The following is a 16,614-nucleotide window of genomic DNA, read 5'->3' on the forward strand; positions in this document are numbered from 1 at the left end:
ATTTTCAGTATATTCAGTAATAAAATTTCGCGATGTTGAATCGAAAGTACATCGCGAAAATAGGTGGCATAACGACATACACACTATAAACAACGCAAGTAGATTGATCATTTTATATATATAATATATACAATGCACTAAGCATGTACAATATGCATTCCTGGGTTTACCACGTGACGATGATGATCAATCTACTGGCGTTATTTATTGTTAACTGGTAGTTACCTGGTAGACATACCCAGTAAAATTTATTACCGATTATACTGAAAATATGAAAACTTAACAACTTTTTTCAAGTAATGTTATATACCAGTCGTGATAATTTAAATCAATATAAACTAATAATTGTAAAAACATACGGTATTTTACAACTTTTAGTTTCTTCGTCGTCTTTTTTGCCAGTCCCTTTAAGAAATCTCTTCACTGAAACTAGAGACCAAAAAGCTAAGTTATGTTAGATCTTAGGTTTTACGAGAAATTATGGTAATTTGGCAGAAACAGTGTGATTGCTTTCATGCCGGGGTAGAAAGTGTGAATGCATAAATGACATGAGTTGCATGTAAACAGTTTTTTATTTCTTGTTTTCTAAGGAGTTCCGCCATAACTACAAAGTAATTATATCTCCAGTATATCTGTCAAGGTCACACTTATTTTGATGATCAAGCACTACACTGTTAAACCTTTACCACTTAGATACGTTTTTTGACGCATTGTAGTCCTTAAGAAAGTTGCATTTAATTAAATACCTTCCTTACAAAATTAAAGTTTTAAAGGCTTCATTTCCAACCCTTTGTAAGTACTGATGAGCAGCAAACAGCATAAAACCTGAACAGCCAGCCTACAAGTTACTCGCAGGCTGTTCTGGTTTTATGCTGGTTGCAAAAGCCATTTTCGTTTTTCTTCTTATAGGGGAAAGGGTTAATAAATGTGTTTCGATATGTTTTATTATTTATTTCAAGTAATCAGTTTTTGCATGTATATCTGCTTTATTATTCATTTCATGTAATTAGTTTTTGGCTTTAACTTGTATTAATACAGTTTTAAATCTGTCAAGTAAAATGTTATGTTGAAATTGTGCTGTAAAAACAGTCACTGTGCACATGTTTTGGTACCGATTCAATAAACTTTTTAAATGGCAATGAAATAAAACTTTTCAAAGGGGCTTTGTTTTCTCATTCAATTTTTATAAAAATGTGTCTGCCACTGAATAATTGTAATACTTGATATTAAAGTATTTTCAATAGTATAATAAAAATAAATGTTCATTTTTGTTACAGCATCACAGTGTCCATGTAGGATTTTAATGGACAAACTAAATAATTTACATGGGTAACAGTTCATTATGAAACAGAAACTTGAGTATTTTGTAATTGATGTCAATATTTTGTTATATTGTTATGTTTTTAAAAAGCCTATTAATTGGATTTTTTCAAACAACAACAGATTGTTAGATATGAAGCAGATTTGCGAACAGAATGAACTCTCTAGAAAATGTATTTTTCATTAAAAACAATAGTTTAATAAAAACAATTAACAATAAATAAAACAAGAGGCCCATGAGGGCCTGAATCGCTCTACTGGCTGGATCAGTAGGGCTCAAGCCCTTGATAGTATGAACAATCTGATTAAGTTTTAAATAAACAGACCCAAAATGGGAAATTTATCGCATAAACAAGAAGAAACGTAAAATTTAAACTTCAAATGGCTCCTTTACAACAATAAGTTGGACAAATTTTCTTCACTCTCAATGGGGTTCTGGCCCTTGATGATATAAAACATCCGTTGAAGTTTCAAAAGGATAGAACTTTATATGTAAACAAACAAGAAATGTGTTTGTCAGAAGCACTATGTCCCAAGTTCTGCGCCGCTTTGATTTTTTTTTACCTTTGACCTTGAAGGATGACCTTGACCTTGACCTTTCACCACTCAAAATGTGCAGCTCCATGAGACATATGCATGCCAAACATGAAGTTGATATCTTCAATATTGCAAAAGTTATGGCAAAATGTTAAAGATTTTCATTTTTTTCTCAAATTCAAGGAGAGATAATTCTGGACTTATAACACCCGATATTGCTCATTTTCAATAGGGTTTGACTCATCATTCAGATAAAGACACTGTGCAAGTTGGAAAATGATTGGATGAAAACTGTGGACTTTTTTTGCGTAAACAAGCCTTATTTCACAATTTTCTCAAATTCAAGGGGAGATAATTCTGGACTTTCTACTCTGATGTAACCCATTTTCAATAGGGTTCGAGTCCTCATTTATATAAAGACACTGAACAAGTTTGAAAAGAATCGGATGAAAACTGTGGACTTTATCGCGTAAACAAGAAAAAGTCTAACGCACGCATGGACGGATGACGCAAACCAAGCCATGACATAAGCTTTTCAGGCCTTCGGCCAGTAGAGCTAAAAATCAAGTTATTGAGTACAATATAAATTGCAAAAATCACATCAACAAATATGTTTCTTTTTCAAAGCTGAAAAATTGTATGACGTCAAACAGAATTATTATTAATTACATCAACAAAATCATACTAGCAAAAACAGTTATATTAGGATATTTGATCCATATCCATGAAACGTCTATGCTGATTGTTTATTTTAATGAATACTCACAGTAATTTGATAAATTTTTGCCACATTACCTTACAATCATGTGCCTCCTCTCCATATCCAAACATTCATGGTCATTAATGTAAATTAGGACATTTGATTCTCAACATTTTAAATACCTAATATAATTTATTTGTTCAAACTATTCATTGGTCAACTGACATTAATATTAATGGCTTATTGATTAAAATCACTGAGCATTTAATGGATTTGGCGATTTGTGATAAATTAATATGTGCTATTAAATATTGATGAATTACACAATAACAATTATGAATATAATTATATTCATAATTTTAATTAGTGTTTAGTGAGAGAACATAATTATTATTACCATATTGACTTTTTAATTGAAGTTCATTTTAACACCCATTCAATAAAGTATTAATCTTTCAAAACAGGAACTACCTTATAAGTTTTGTATAGCCAAAAAAGTGATTAGATTTATTAAATAGCAATAAATACTTAATCAATTAATATTCTATGCTTTGAAATCAAAGCAGAGACTCAAAAATTATTTCAATATTTTATAATGATTTTACGAATATTCCAATTTAAAATATAAAATAAAAACGTTAAAAGAATATTGTTAAACTTGCCATATATTTTATAATACAAATTAATGGTTAAAACCAGAGTAATATAAAGAGTTACTGGTAAGGTTTTAATGACAAAACAAAGTCAGTGTAAAATCACATGGACATGTATGAACAAAGCCAAATTTGCATATCATTTTCATACCAAATGGCAATCGATTGCCAGACCAATTTGAATTCAGATTTAAAAGGCTTTACCAGTTTCACTGCAAACAGAATCCATAGTCTTGGAGTCCAGACTGCAAGTTAACCAGTCATTTAAATTTAGGCCATACACTAAATTTTATTATAACATCTGCCAAATGGGCTGATTTGAGACAAATGAGCTGATTTGAAAAAATAAACCTTATCAGAAACTTTCATTCTTTAACCTTGCTATCAAGGTCTACATGCACAACTTCATGTGAGCATTTTCTGAGAGGACATGTTGTTCATTGGGAAGGACAAATTTGTTAGACAATAAACAACTAAGTAAAGCCAGGTCACATCAACCCTTTATATAAGAAAAGTAAACCTTGGTTTGATAATTATGCAATTTGTTTGATTTTTGACCCAAAAAATAAATATAGTTAAATAAACTATCCAGGCAAGTATTTTAGGGAAAAATTGCTTTGAGTAACAACACGACTGTCAGATCCAAGTCTTAATTAGGTTTAACTAGGGAAAATCACAACTGTACAAACACCATTGTTAAAGAAATGGTTACGGCTATCCTTAAAAACCTTATAAAAAATTTTTATCAAGTTCACCATAATTCTGAAATAAACTCATAATCTGTCTCATTAGCAACATAATATTTCATAGATAATAACTATGTTTCAACCACCTGTCAAGCACAAGATTTTCCTGTATGTTTCTTATTGTATAAGGGTAGGAGTTTCTATGAATGGGCTCACATATGGGTTGCATTATTCAGAACAAGCAATTTTTAGGATCATGCCAGTTACATTATATTGGAGGATAATTGTTAACTTGTTTGTGTTTTCCCTTAGTTATAAATATATGTAAGTGTTAAGTGCTAGCCAATGATATACCATTAAATCAGAATTCAGATTAAAATTCAGATTGTTTTCTTTTACAAATGTTTTACAGTTACTTGGTCTATAAAAGCATAAAAGATGAACAATTAGGAAAAATAAGTTCAAACCTAACAGCATAAAGACGGTAACATAATATTATGATCAATGAGAGCGAAATTAAGTTTTTTAATACTTACATAATGGTTTATAATATCAAAAGTACTGACAAGGCTAACTTTAGGTCTATGATAACATATTAGCTATGTTCAAGTGTGCAATAGTAAACGCATCATCCACCACTACTACATACAAATAAGGGAAAGAATGCACTACAATAGCTTGAAGATAACTTACTGGGGTTTAACTTCAGTCCGTCTTTCATGGTTGAAGATTTTTGGCACGCAGACTCTGGTTGATTGCTGTCAAAACTATCAGTACCCACACGGCTTACTTCAGAACTTAAGGAATCTGTAACATGGAAATAAAGAAATTAACCCATTTATGCCTAGTAGATTATCCCATCCTTCTAAATTGGATCCATTTATTTCCAAAATAAGGGATGTCAAGTATATTTATTTCTATATTTAGAATATTTCTTACAGAAATTCCTTTAAACAGAATAGACCCAGATGAGACACCGCATCATGCGGCGTCTCATCTGGGTCTACGCTGTTTGCCAAGGCCTTTTTTTCTAGACGCTAGGCATAAATGGGTTAATAAGGACCATGCTCTGTGAAAAGGGGGTTTAATGCATGTGTGTAAAGTGTCGTCACAGATAAGCCTGTGCAAACCACACAGAATTATCAGGGACAACACTTTCAGCTTTAATGATATTTTTCTCTTCTCTTCTTAGCAATCTAGTTAAGGTTGAAAGTGTCGTCCTGTGCGGACTACACAGACTAATCTAGGACAAAACTTTACGCACATGCATGTAGCCCAATTGCACAGGGCACAGCTGATATCGTGAGAAAAAGATCCAACAAACCTTCTCTATGGGTTTTGAAACTCATCCAAACCTTTTATTTAAGAATCAATTGTCAACTATTGATCATAACGATCTAAGCTTCCCAACAGTATTCATCGAATTTGATGTTTGGCCAAACAAGCCCAAATTCATACCAGGTATTTATTTTTTGCCTTGTTGCAAGAACATGAAAGTCAAACACCTCTGAAAGCTTTATAACAAGTTATTTGTTCTGTGGGAGTATTAACATTCACAAAACAATTGGGTGGATAATGTCGGCTAAAGTTTTATTTGTTGTTTTTTTTTACTTTTTATTTAATATGAATATTCCTGCCATGACATGAAGAAATCTTTCAAATATTTTTTTTATTATTTAATTATAGTTAATTTAAAGATATCAAGAAATTATTATCAAATGAAGCTGAAATGAATTCCATCTTTATAATTTTTTAGTTAATTTACCATAAATTATCTAAAACTAAATCTGCCAAAAGCCAAATATTTTTGAGTCAGAGCAAAATATTAGAGTCAGTTATGCTTGATAGAACAACTTTTTCCGCCTTAGAAGGAATCTGAAAATCTTAGTTAATACGCAAGCTCCATTACAAATGTAAAATTACAGGGCATTGGGGCTAACATTTAGGCAACAAGTTCACAAAAGAAAAGATGGCAAAGAAAAACCAATAAATCAAACTTATATGTTTCACTAATTTGGGTTTTAAAATTATTTGTATAAAAAAAGTTAAGGGCAATAAATATTCACAAACCTTCTATATGTAAACAACTTGTCCATTGGGCACTCAAATATAAAGGTCAATAAAAAATCCACCAATAGTATGTATGATTGGAAAATCTCTCAGTATGAATTTCTGACCAAAAGAAACAGAATGTCTGTATGCCAAGACACATCCAAATCCCTCAGTGAACTGAATGAATTTCCTACAATCAACTACCACTGGTCAATCTTATGGTACTCCTCAATAAAGATTAATTGTGAACCAATTTAAATCTGTTTCCTGGGTTAATAGAGTTGAAATACCTGCTAATGATTTACTAATGATTAAACACAGTGGTTTTAAAGCCTAAAGCCTATTAATGCAACTTTTGGTTACTATTGCGTCATTAATGGGTGAAGTCTGTGGTGTTGATAAGAAGCACTGGTAAAAAGCCAGCAAGTGTTGCCAATCATGACATTTGCATTCTTTGGCTAGCATATTTGATAAGAAAAATTAAAACATTTGAAGCTTTATATTACTTGTATCCCTTCCCCCCCCCCCCCCCCACACACACACTTTAAAAAATGCATTAAACCCCCTTTTCACAGAGCGCTGCCAATTTGTTCTTTTTAAAAAAGGAGATTTTAAAACCAGTCCACATCATTGCATCCTGTTTTTTTGTACAACTGATAATCCAATCATATTCTCCTAATCGTATCCTTGCACTATTTTAATGTTGCTTGTGAAGTATGAAGTAAGCCTCAGGCAAGCAATTAGCAATCTGCACATTTTAAAAATATCTTAAAACAAACAATAGCTAAATATATTAATCCATTTATGCCTAGCGTCTAGAAAAAAGGCCTTGGCAAACAGCGTAGACCCAGATCGGCCTGCGCTGTTTGCTTAAAAGAATTTGTGTAAGAAATATTCTAAATATCGCCAAGAAATAAATATACTAGACATCCCTAATTTTGGAAATTTTTGTTGTTGTTTTTTTAAATTGCCAACTAAGCAAAAAATAATAAATAAACATGCAACATTATTTAAACCTTTTGTCACTTGAAAAAGCTTAAACTTTTACCATCATTCATGATATCATTATGTAATTTATTTACTTTTTAATCCAAAATTGGTCAAACTGTTTGCAAGAGCAATCTGTCAAAGACAAGCAAGAACGCTCAAGTGCATTATTCCAGGAAATGAGCAGGATATAATGGCTATAACAAACACTAGTGTAAGCAAAAATCACTTCATAACTGCCTTCAGAATTTAAATGATGCAACACAGAACAAGAAAGCCATGGCATTATATATTTTATCTGTTTATTGTTTGGTTCAGTTCTATTCCTTGCCATGCAATTATATCCTGTAAAATAGGTTTTTGGCTGCAAATGCACTTTTGACAAGGTAGTTTACAGTTAATCACAAAGCGATAATAGACATTATGGCTCACAAATTAACCACATGGTATAATGAGTTGATGATTGGATGATTGGATTGAACAGCTTAGTCTTGTTTACTCCATTTAATTAAAGCCAACCCTGGCAAATTACATTAATGATCTGAAATATGACAATTGTGCTTGGCTATACTGACATTGAGGAATTAACCCATGTATGCCAAGTGGACTCTCCCATCCTTCTAGTGCTTGGCTATACTGACATTGAGGAATTAACCCATGTATGCCAAGTGGACTCTCCCATCCTTCTAGTGCTTGGCTATACTGACATTGAGGAATTAACCCATGTATGCCAAGTGGACTCTCCCATCCTTCTAGTGCTTGGCTATACTGACATTGAGGAATTAACCCATGTATGCCAAGTGGAACTCTCCAATCCTTCTAGTGCTTGGCTATACTGACATTGAGGAATTAACCCATGTATGCCAAGTGGACTCTCCAATCCTTCTAAATTGGATCAATTCATTTCCAAAATTAGGGATGTCTGATCTATTTATTTCTATTTTTATAATATTTCTTACAGAAATTCCTTTAAGCAAACAGTGCAGACCCTAATGAGACCCCTCATCACATGGCGTCTCATCTGGGTCTTCGCTGTTTGCCAAGGCCTTTTTCTAGATGCTAGGCATAAATGGGTTAAATACCACCAGAGAACTAGAGAAGGCCAAAAATGTGAGTGAATTGACATTAAGAAAGGTCACTGTATAGCTACATGGTAACCGATACCAAATACATGGTATTTTATATAAATCCCACTGCAAGATTAAATGTGAAAAAATTAAAATATCAAGATTTTCATATCATGAAACTCTTCGTACATATTATTTACTATTTTGAATAAAAGTAAGGTTTTGTACTAGGATCTTATATCAAATAGCATCAAACAAATTGTCAACAGCAAAACTGCTCTGAACCATACATTAATTTCTATTTTATTTAATATAGCTAGATTTAATATGACTATAATAGCTATAAAAATTCATATACCGTATACATCACCTATGAAATGGATTGCATGCCTCTTTTAAATCACCTAACACAATAACAATTTTCAAAGTTGTATTCATATATCTAAACATCTTTAAAACAAAACTAAAGTGAAAAAGGGCACCTGATAACCCCTGAGAAAGATAAGCTTATTGCAAACTTTTTCTCCATTAAAGATTTGTGCAATGTTTAATCAAAAACATGAAAATCAGACCAGAAATGATTTAATGTTAATCAATAACATGATAAATTCACAGCCAGGCTTCAAATACCTCATTCTGTCTATAACTGCTGCGAATAATAATTTTACAATAATCAAATACAAACTCTTTCCATAACAGGGGGTTATCAGCAAACTCATTGGAACAATATTAATTAAATATTTACATAAACTTCTGCTATTGTTAACCTGTGAACTCAAAACAGTATTGGTACCAACATCATTCATGACAAGTTCTAGCAGTGGAAAGTGAAATTGTGAAGCCATCAAATTTCACCTGATGCAATATGTAAAAATTTAAATTTAAACCACAGAACCAATCGTTTAAGAATAGAGTAAGGCGACATTACCTGATTTTAATAAATTGATCAACACAAACAAATATTATTTTCTATAAAAAACTAGGAAATGATGAAAAGAAAACTGTGTTGTAAAAAAATTAGATACATAGAATTCCCAATGTCTGGAGGACAAAATAAACGCTAACATTCACCTTTTAAAACATTTGAAAAGTTACAAGGTTTTGTTCTCTGCATTATAAATTTTGTCTCAAGTATTATGCTTGAGGAAAATAATGCACACACTTTTATGACATAATGTGAGTGATAACTTGCTGATAATAAAATTGTTACACAGAATGAGAAATACAAACATATTTAAGGGAATTCTTCACCTATTTGACTTTTTTTTTAATGAGATAAAAGGTATAAACTAAATGAATTATACTTTTTGGATAATCAATATTAATACTGCTGCAAATAATAATAACATTAATATTGTAAAAGCAAGTTGAATATTAAACATTGCTGCAGTCTCTACAGCTATTAAGAAATACAAAAAAAATACAAAAGCAAACATAACATTTGTTATAAATTTTAATTATGTAACTAAATGAAAAAAAATGTTCAACTTGAGAGCATACACAAATTAAGGAAAGAATTGTCAAGTATGGGCATATAAACAACTATTTTCAGTATACAATTTTGAGCAAAAAAGTTGTTTTTTGTAATTATTTCAATATCAACTTTATTATCTCACATGTTGCTCCATTTGCTCAGGAAATGTTTCTTTGTACACTATAATTTTAATAAACAACTTGAGTGTAACAACCCTTAATTGATGGGATCAGTAAACAAATATCAAATGAAAATTCTTCACCAAGAAAACTGTTATTATCAAACAATTGGTAAACATAGTAACAATAATTGTTCACAAAAACATACAAGTTGCCTTTAGACTTTAAAAGTCATCCAAACACAATTGCACAGTTACGTTAATATCGTAGATTAATATTAAGTTTGTTTTTATTTTATTATTTTTACCTGTATTACCATATATTTAGGTATGAGCATGAGTAAATAATCTTTGATTGTATCCTTAAATCAAGTAAATTATAAAGAATGTGCTTCAATATTTTATAATAATAAGAAGAAATAAAAAAAAAACTGAAACACATCATAATTAATAACGCCTATATCTCTCTAAAAAAATGAAGATGGAAATTAGTGTTCACTAAAATTTTGGTAGGTAAATGATGATCTACAATAAATATTAAACAATCTTGCTCAAGCCTACCTTTAAATCCTGAATCACAAGTTTCACTTCGCTGCATGTCTTGGAAAGAAGAGAATTTGAACAAAGCAGGGTCTACCTGACCCTTCACAAGTTTGACGGAGGTTGCTAGGTACGCTGGTTCCTAAAAATGTCCTCCCCGCCAACAACAGTTAATATATGATGCTGTTCAGTCTCACTCACTCTGCAGGATACAAATGCTCCTCAGTGTACCTGGTGAGCTTTTAAATGCCCAACACTCAGTGTAAACCAACCTATTGTAGGACAATAATGTATATCCTTCTTCTGAAACTAGACCTAATACTGTCATGCAATTTACCAAAACCAAGGCTTGCTATTCTGACTTTATTTCTTCAATGATCAAAGATTGATTAACAGACTACAAGCGCCCTCACAGCTTTTATTCCACACACAAGCCAGTGAATAGAGCTGGCAGATTGTCAACCAAAAAAATACCATGATACCAGACAGTGTACAGTGCTACAGCCTATTGGTTAGGCCAAGACAAAATTGTAATTGGTTTATTTGGCTTTATTATCTTGGTTTAAGGCCTTATAATTATAAACTCTAATGAATTCTCCCCTAAAAGCTGAAGGCAAATAAATTCAACAAAATAGTTGCTATTTATGCATTTTAAAGATCATACCTCTATTCAGCAGAGATACAATTATGCTGGTCTGAAGTAAATTTATTAATAGAAATAATTTTTTAGTTGTCCTTTTTTGGCTGGAGGTATATGGCAAAGGAAAAACACAGCAAACTTTGGGCTTTGCATGTTCAGGCCACTATTTAGAAGATTCATATAGGAGGTTACATTTGAGTCAGAGTAGGAAGAAACTTAGTTGCTGCCAACAGGTCCCAGATTGGGGCAGATATCTCCTGATACCTTAATGTAAGTAGAAATACACTGCAATATAACGCCGATGACGGGGTCCAAGCCACGCGACAGCGTTATAAACGGACAGCGTTATAAGTTTTGAGCACATTTATTGCAGGGGGCTATACAAACAGGCATAATATAGTCTATAACAATGCCATGCTGTGTTGTCACTCGTAAATACATGCATATAAACCGAATTGTATCGATAACAGTATACACACCGCTTTTCTTATGTGCTAATTTATCCGATAATCCAATAAAATTACATCAATTACAAAAAAATAATTTTGAACATTTATGATGATAAATATGTATAAGAATTTCATAAACACAATCATATGCATATGCATATGCCATTTTTCAAAAGTGTAAAGAGTACAGTGCATCATGGGGAAGAGCTTTCATTGGACGAGGGAATTTAAATTGAGATTGAATGCAATATGATACATGTACAAAGAAATTTTGTATTGCTTCATACGCAGCATATAAAAAGTGTGCTTCCCGGAGACTTTGTGATATTGGGCAAAAAATGAAAATGAATCTCCGTTTACAATTACACTGGGTTAGCATGCAATCGTCTTGATTATTTAATTAATTTATCGTACACGTTCTGAAAAATGAAACACCTTAATACTAAAATGATAATGAAATGTCAGGAAACTTGTCTAATACTGTGCGAAGTATATTTAACAGCCGCTCCTTTAATATAGACAAACTGCAATCGATATGAAGTAAGAATGTTTTAATTGTTTGGAATAACTATACTTTAATAATTATTCAGCTTGCACTTACGTTATTGAAATTAGCGCATCGAACTGCTCTGATAGGGATACATGTAATAAACACGTGAGTTTTTTACACCTTTATTGACATTACACAACAGATTAACACCAATTAGCTGCCGGTGTTGTGTAACCTCTAAGCAATTAAAATCGGTTAAACGGACGGTTGAATAAAGCGATCAAGATTTGATCGCCGCCATCTTTGAATTTTCTGAAAATACATGAAGTTGCATAACATGGACTTGAATCAGAAATGGAAGGTTGGAGAAAAAACGGGATCCAAGCACCCCCGCGTTATATTGATTGTTATGGAGTTGACATTGATGAATTGGCCACTGGCTGAAGTCAGAATGTAGCAACATGGAGAGTATATTGACTTACACTTTTTATTTGTGAGTGTTAGCTCACAAATAATGCAGACCGAATTTTGCAAATCAGTATGCCTTAGCTACGCTAGGAACCGTAACCCGTGACTGCCTGTGTGGATAACTCCAGTTAAATTTAGCAGACGACAGAATGCTAAAAGCGTCTGCTTTAACCACCGCATCTGCCTGTTCTCACTGGTACAGTACATAGTGTGTATTTAACAGCTTGTAAGACAACGTTGGCCAGTCTAGTGTTTATCATTGAAATCTGTATATATTGGCTGCATTCAGGAAAAATGGGGCTTAATGCATGTCAAATAAGATTAGCCTGTGCACACTGATTAGCTGTATCAATGATTTGAAACAAGAAATATCTTTAAAAAGATATACGTTGATGTTGTAATGTTTGCGACCAGTGAAAGAAGATGGAATGAAGCGACCATGTATTTTAATGAAGGTAGTGAGTGATAATAAGATAATATATTTTAATGTTTTAACAAATAAAAATGATGAACAAGAAGAGGTGAAATTGTATGTTTTATTGTCAATAAGTATTGTAATGACTAGGTTTTCATAATTGAACGAGTAGTACATTAGTTTCAATAGGAAAAGAAAACATATTTGCCACTGAAATACTATGAACATAATGTTGGAATGAAATACAAGATAATGTATTATAATGTGTACAGATGTTAGAAGAAAGTAAACATAAAATACTCAATATTGCAAGCATCATAGTGATATGAATTTTTTGCAGAAAAACAGAATTTTACATAAAAATGAACAAAACAAAGTACAAAGAAACATATTTACACTAATAAACGCAAATATGGATTATAAAATAAATCAGATATATTTACAACACCTATATATTTCCTTAGTATTACAGGCTACTGCCCCCAAACTCCCCCTTTGTAGATAGTGGTAAACAACTGCGTACCGGTAAAGTGCAATCTAGCCTGTTTTTGTAGTGTTTAGTGTGGCCGCTACAGCATGTAAACAATAGATTCTTTTAATTGTAGAGACATGTGATTAATGCTATACTGCTTCGTAAACTAAGGAGAAACGTTTCAATGTAATGTTTAGAGGATGTTTTGTATCATGACAGTTTTTAATTTATTGTAATTTACATGTAATTTACAATATATTCATATATCAGTTCAAATGATATTCATCCGATGTTATAGTCTGGGAACCAGACTACCAATGTTTATGGTGATTTTTGTATTATTAGCCAATGCACAATTCAGGTTTATTCATTTCGGACCTTTCATGATTGAAGGTCATCTAAGGTCAAAAGTGACGTTAAACAGCTACGCCGAAACAAAAACACATCTCGACCTGTGTTTTAAGACACACTCTTTATAAATTTGGATGGGTTGTGGTCATTTCAAACTTGCGATATAAAAAGCTATAACATAATTTTGAAAACTGAGTTGCGTCTAAGATTACACAACAGCGAACAAGTTCAGTGCCTTCAGCGCTTTGATTAGAGAAATGCTATGGTATGGTTAATTTTAGATGCTGGCTCTCTGGAGTTTACCACACAGGTAAATTGATGCATTTTGTGCCAGATGCCTTAAGAGAAAGGTGTCAGAGATGTGAAAAGTACAAATAGAAAAAATAGAAGTCTATGGCAGATCACTTAAGTTTGTTTGTGAGTATTGCTATAAAAAAAAAATTGTCTGAAAGTAATGGGTGCTATATTGATAAACTATTGTTATTATTGATCCTTAAAAACTATTGTGACTTCATTTAATGGGCTGATGGTACTGCCGAGATTGGTTGGATAATAAAAATTGTTGTGTTACAGATTGTTGTGGACAGGCCAGCAGTAATTGTAACAGCTAACAAAATGATAGAAACCTTCTATGAACTTTGATTGTCATCCATCAGAGTGAAAGTTGAAACTATAAGTGGCATAAGTCGAAGGTAATCACTAACACAATTCATGACAAACACTGGCTCAGAAACTGATTGTATTAAGAAGACATTATTGGTAATATACAAAGCGTGGACTGTGTTTGTTTGAACTGTTCAATTAGTTTTATAGTATTTTTTATCTCCGCTGTGGGGCCTACCTCAGATAATATCGAAATAGCTAAATAGAAATATTTGTTAGCTGTTGCACACTGTATTTTTCCGTTGATGAACTAATTAAGGTGGCATTATCATTGTTCAGAGGCAGGTTAAGGGACCTTTAATAAAATAATTTCTAAATATTAATGATGGGACTTCAAAATTTATTGGCAATTTTTTTCCAATTTTAAGATGATGTGAAGTGCGTATCAATAATGGCTTAAAGATCAGATAGTTACCAGATGGACACCAAAATCTACTTTTAAAATAAAATTATGAATAATATGCGCACATTTCCACTGTGAAATTGACCTCAAAATTAACAATGTGTTGTTTTTTTCAAATGACTTCTTACTACATATATACTTTACATAAAGCATGTTTGAATGTCAAATGTAAATAAATTTCTTTCAAGCTAATTCAATACAGTCATTACAGTAAGCCTCACCACTTTAACACTAGCCAATTTATGACGTCTTTCAAAAACTATTGGTGAACTTGAATTTGATAATTTGCTGACGAGGTGCAATACCTAAGCGGACAAAGGGGGAAAAAGACAAATCAAAAACCTAATCACTAATCAATGATCTGAGCACTTATATAAAAGGCTTTACAATTTTGCCAAGTTTATTGTCTTGATAAGGATCAAATCTTTGCCATTAACTATTTGCACGAGATTTATAGCAATGGCGTTTAAAAACTGTTTATTATACAAGAACATCAAAACAGCTATAAAGAAACATGACGTTTTCAAAAAGACATATCTTAAAAAACAATATTTGGCATTAATTGTTTAAGTACATGTTGAAAAAAAAGACCTTTATACATAACCAGTTAAATTAAAAAATAGAAAATTCTTAGTTTTTTGCCACTTAATTATATTTGCTTTGCTGTATATAATTTTGTTTTACAATGTATTGCATATGTTTGCTGTTTATATTCATGTCTAAATGTGTGTGACAAATATTTCCCCTATTTCTTTTCTTCCTTTTTTTCTTTTTTAAATACAACAAGTTATGTGTTTGTCAGAAACACTATGTCCCCTTCTGCACCGCTTTGAAGCTATATATTAGACCTTTGACCTTGAAGGATGACCTTGACCTTTCACCACTCAAAATGTGCAGCTCCATGAGATACACATGCATGCCAAATATGAAGTTGCTATCTTCAATATTGCACAAGTTATGGCAAAATGTTAAAGTTGGAGCAAACAAACACTTAAACCAACCAACCAATAGACAGGGCAAAAACAATATGTCCCCCACTATAGTGGTGGGGGACATAAAAAGGGAAGGTTTTCATGTAGGCACATAAAAGTGAGATAACATGACATGGACCATAATTCATCATTGTATTAATTGTAAAAAAAAATAATCTGCATGTATGCTATGTCTTCTGTACTATGTCTCAATGACCTAAAAAATTGTACCACATTTCAAAAAAATCCTTCAAGGGTTATAGGAAATGGAGAAAGACTACAGGTTATGGAAAGCACAAAAAAATGTTATGGACAGACAGATGGAAGGCAAAGGGGGGATCGATTTACTCCAAATTTGAGTTTCCCCATTGTGGGATTGAAGACCGTATTGATTAGCACTATATCTAAACCTCTTTTTTTCAATGGTCTACACAGAAGATAATCAAAGCGCTGAAGGCACTGAAGATGTTCGCTATTGCATAATTTAACACTCCAATTCATTTTTCAAAATCAATCGCAAGTTTGAAATGAACACACGCCATTCAACTTTATAAAGTGTGTGTCATAGCGCACGGGTCGAGTTTTGTGTGCACTTTTTATCATCCTTATTATTTCATAGAAATAACTTAGACAAAATAAAAACAACATGCTTTTTGGACGTTCTGAAAGCATAGAAAGTATGATGAAAATGGTAATGAGAACTTAATATAAAGAAAATTTGCAGTCACCATCATATTAAAGGAATATTTTTTTCTAATATCAAATAACTATCTCCCCAAGAATACACATTCATAATGAAAGTTCCGTGTACAAAACTTTTGATTTTTGACACCATATACATATTCAAAATATACAATAATCTTCGTTATTTGTATATGGAGAAATAAAAGTATATAAACATTGCTGTCTATGCTTTACTTGTTACCCGAGCAGTTCACACGGTGTAAACAACGCTGACATAAACATAGGTATAGAGCACTAATGCGCTTTTAGGCTTAGTTGTTTTACTCAGTTTTCATCTTAGTGACACCTACATAACTCCAACAGACACGCATTAATATTTTCGAATATTTAATAAGCTGATTCGAGATACAACCTCTGAATTTTTGCTACATCACTGCGTATGTGCTCAATTCAAAGGATGTAGCACTGTTCAGT

The 16,614-nt window shown here is 32.2% G+C and overlaps 1 protein-coding gene across 4 annotated transcripts in view; it reads right to left on the reverse strand.

Annotated features, from left to right (window-relative positions):
- LOC127843969 (b(0,+)-type amino acid transporter 1-like) overlaps positions 1–16,614 on the reverse strand; it is a 74,816-nt gene that overhangs the window by 41,165 nt on the left and 17,037 nt on the right. The window contains exons 1-2 of one of the 4 annotated variants that reach the window (XM_052373893.1): positions 10,156–10,593; positions 4,590–4,703 (exon numbers count right to left, since the gene is read on the reverse strand). In XM_052373893.1, the coding sequence (XP_052229853.1) occupies positions 4,590–4,703; positions 10,156–10,192 (151 nt within the window). In that variant the 5' untranslated portion in view covers positions 10,193–10,593. Of the gene's footprint in view, positions 1–3,414; positions 3,542–4,589; positions 4,704–8,372; positions 8,396–10,155; positions 10,594–16,614 lie in introns of those variants that run through there. The other 3 variants (XM_052373895.1, XM_052373894.1, XM_052373897.1) reach the window with 3 other exon arrangements.

The sequence above is a fragment of the Dreissena polymorpha genome, chromosome 9 (genome assembly GCF_020536995.1).
Source record: "Dreissena polymorpha isolate Duluth1 chromosome 9, UMN_Dpol_1.0, whole genome shotgun sequence".
NCBI classification, from domain to species: Eukaryota; Metazoa; Mollusca; class Bivalvia; order Myida; family Dreissenidae; genus Dreissena; species Dreissena polymorpha.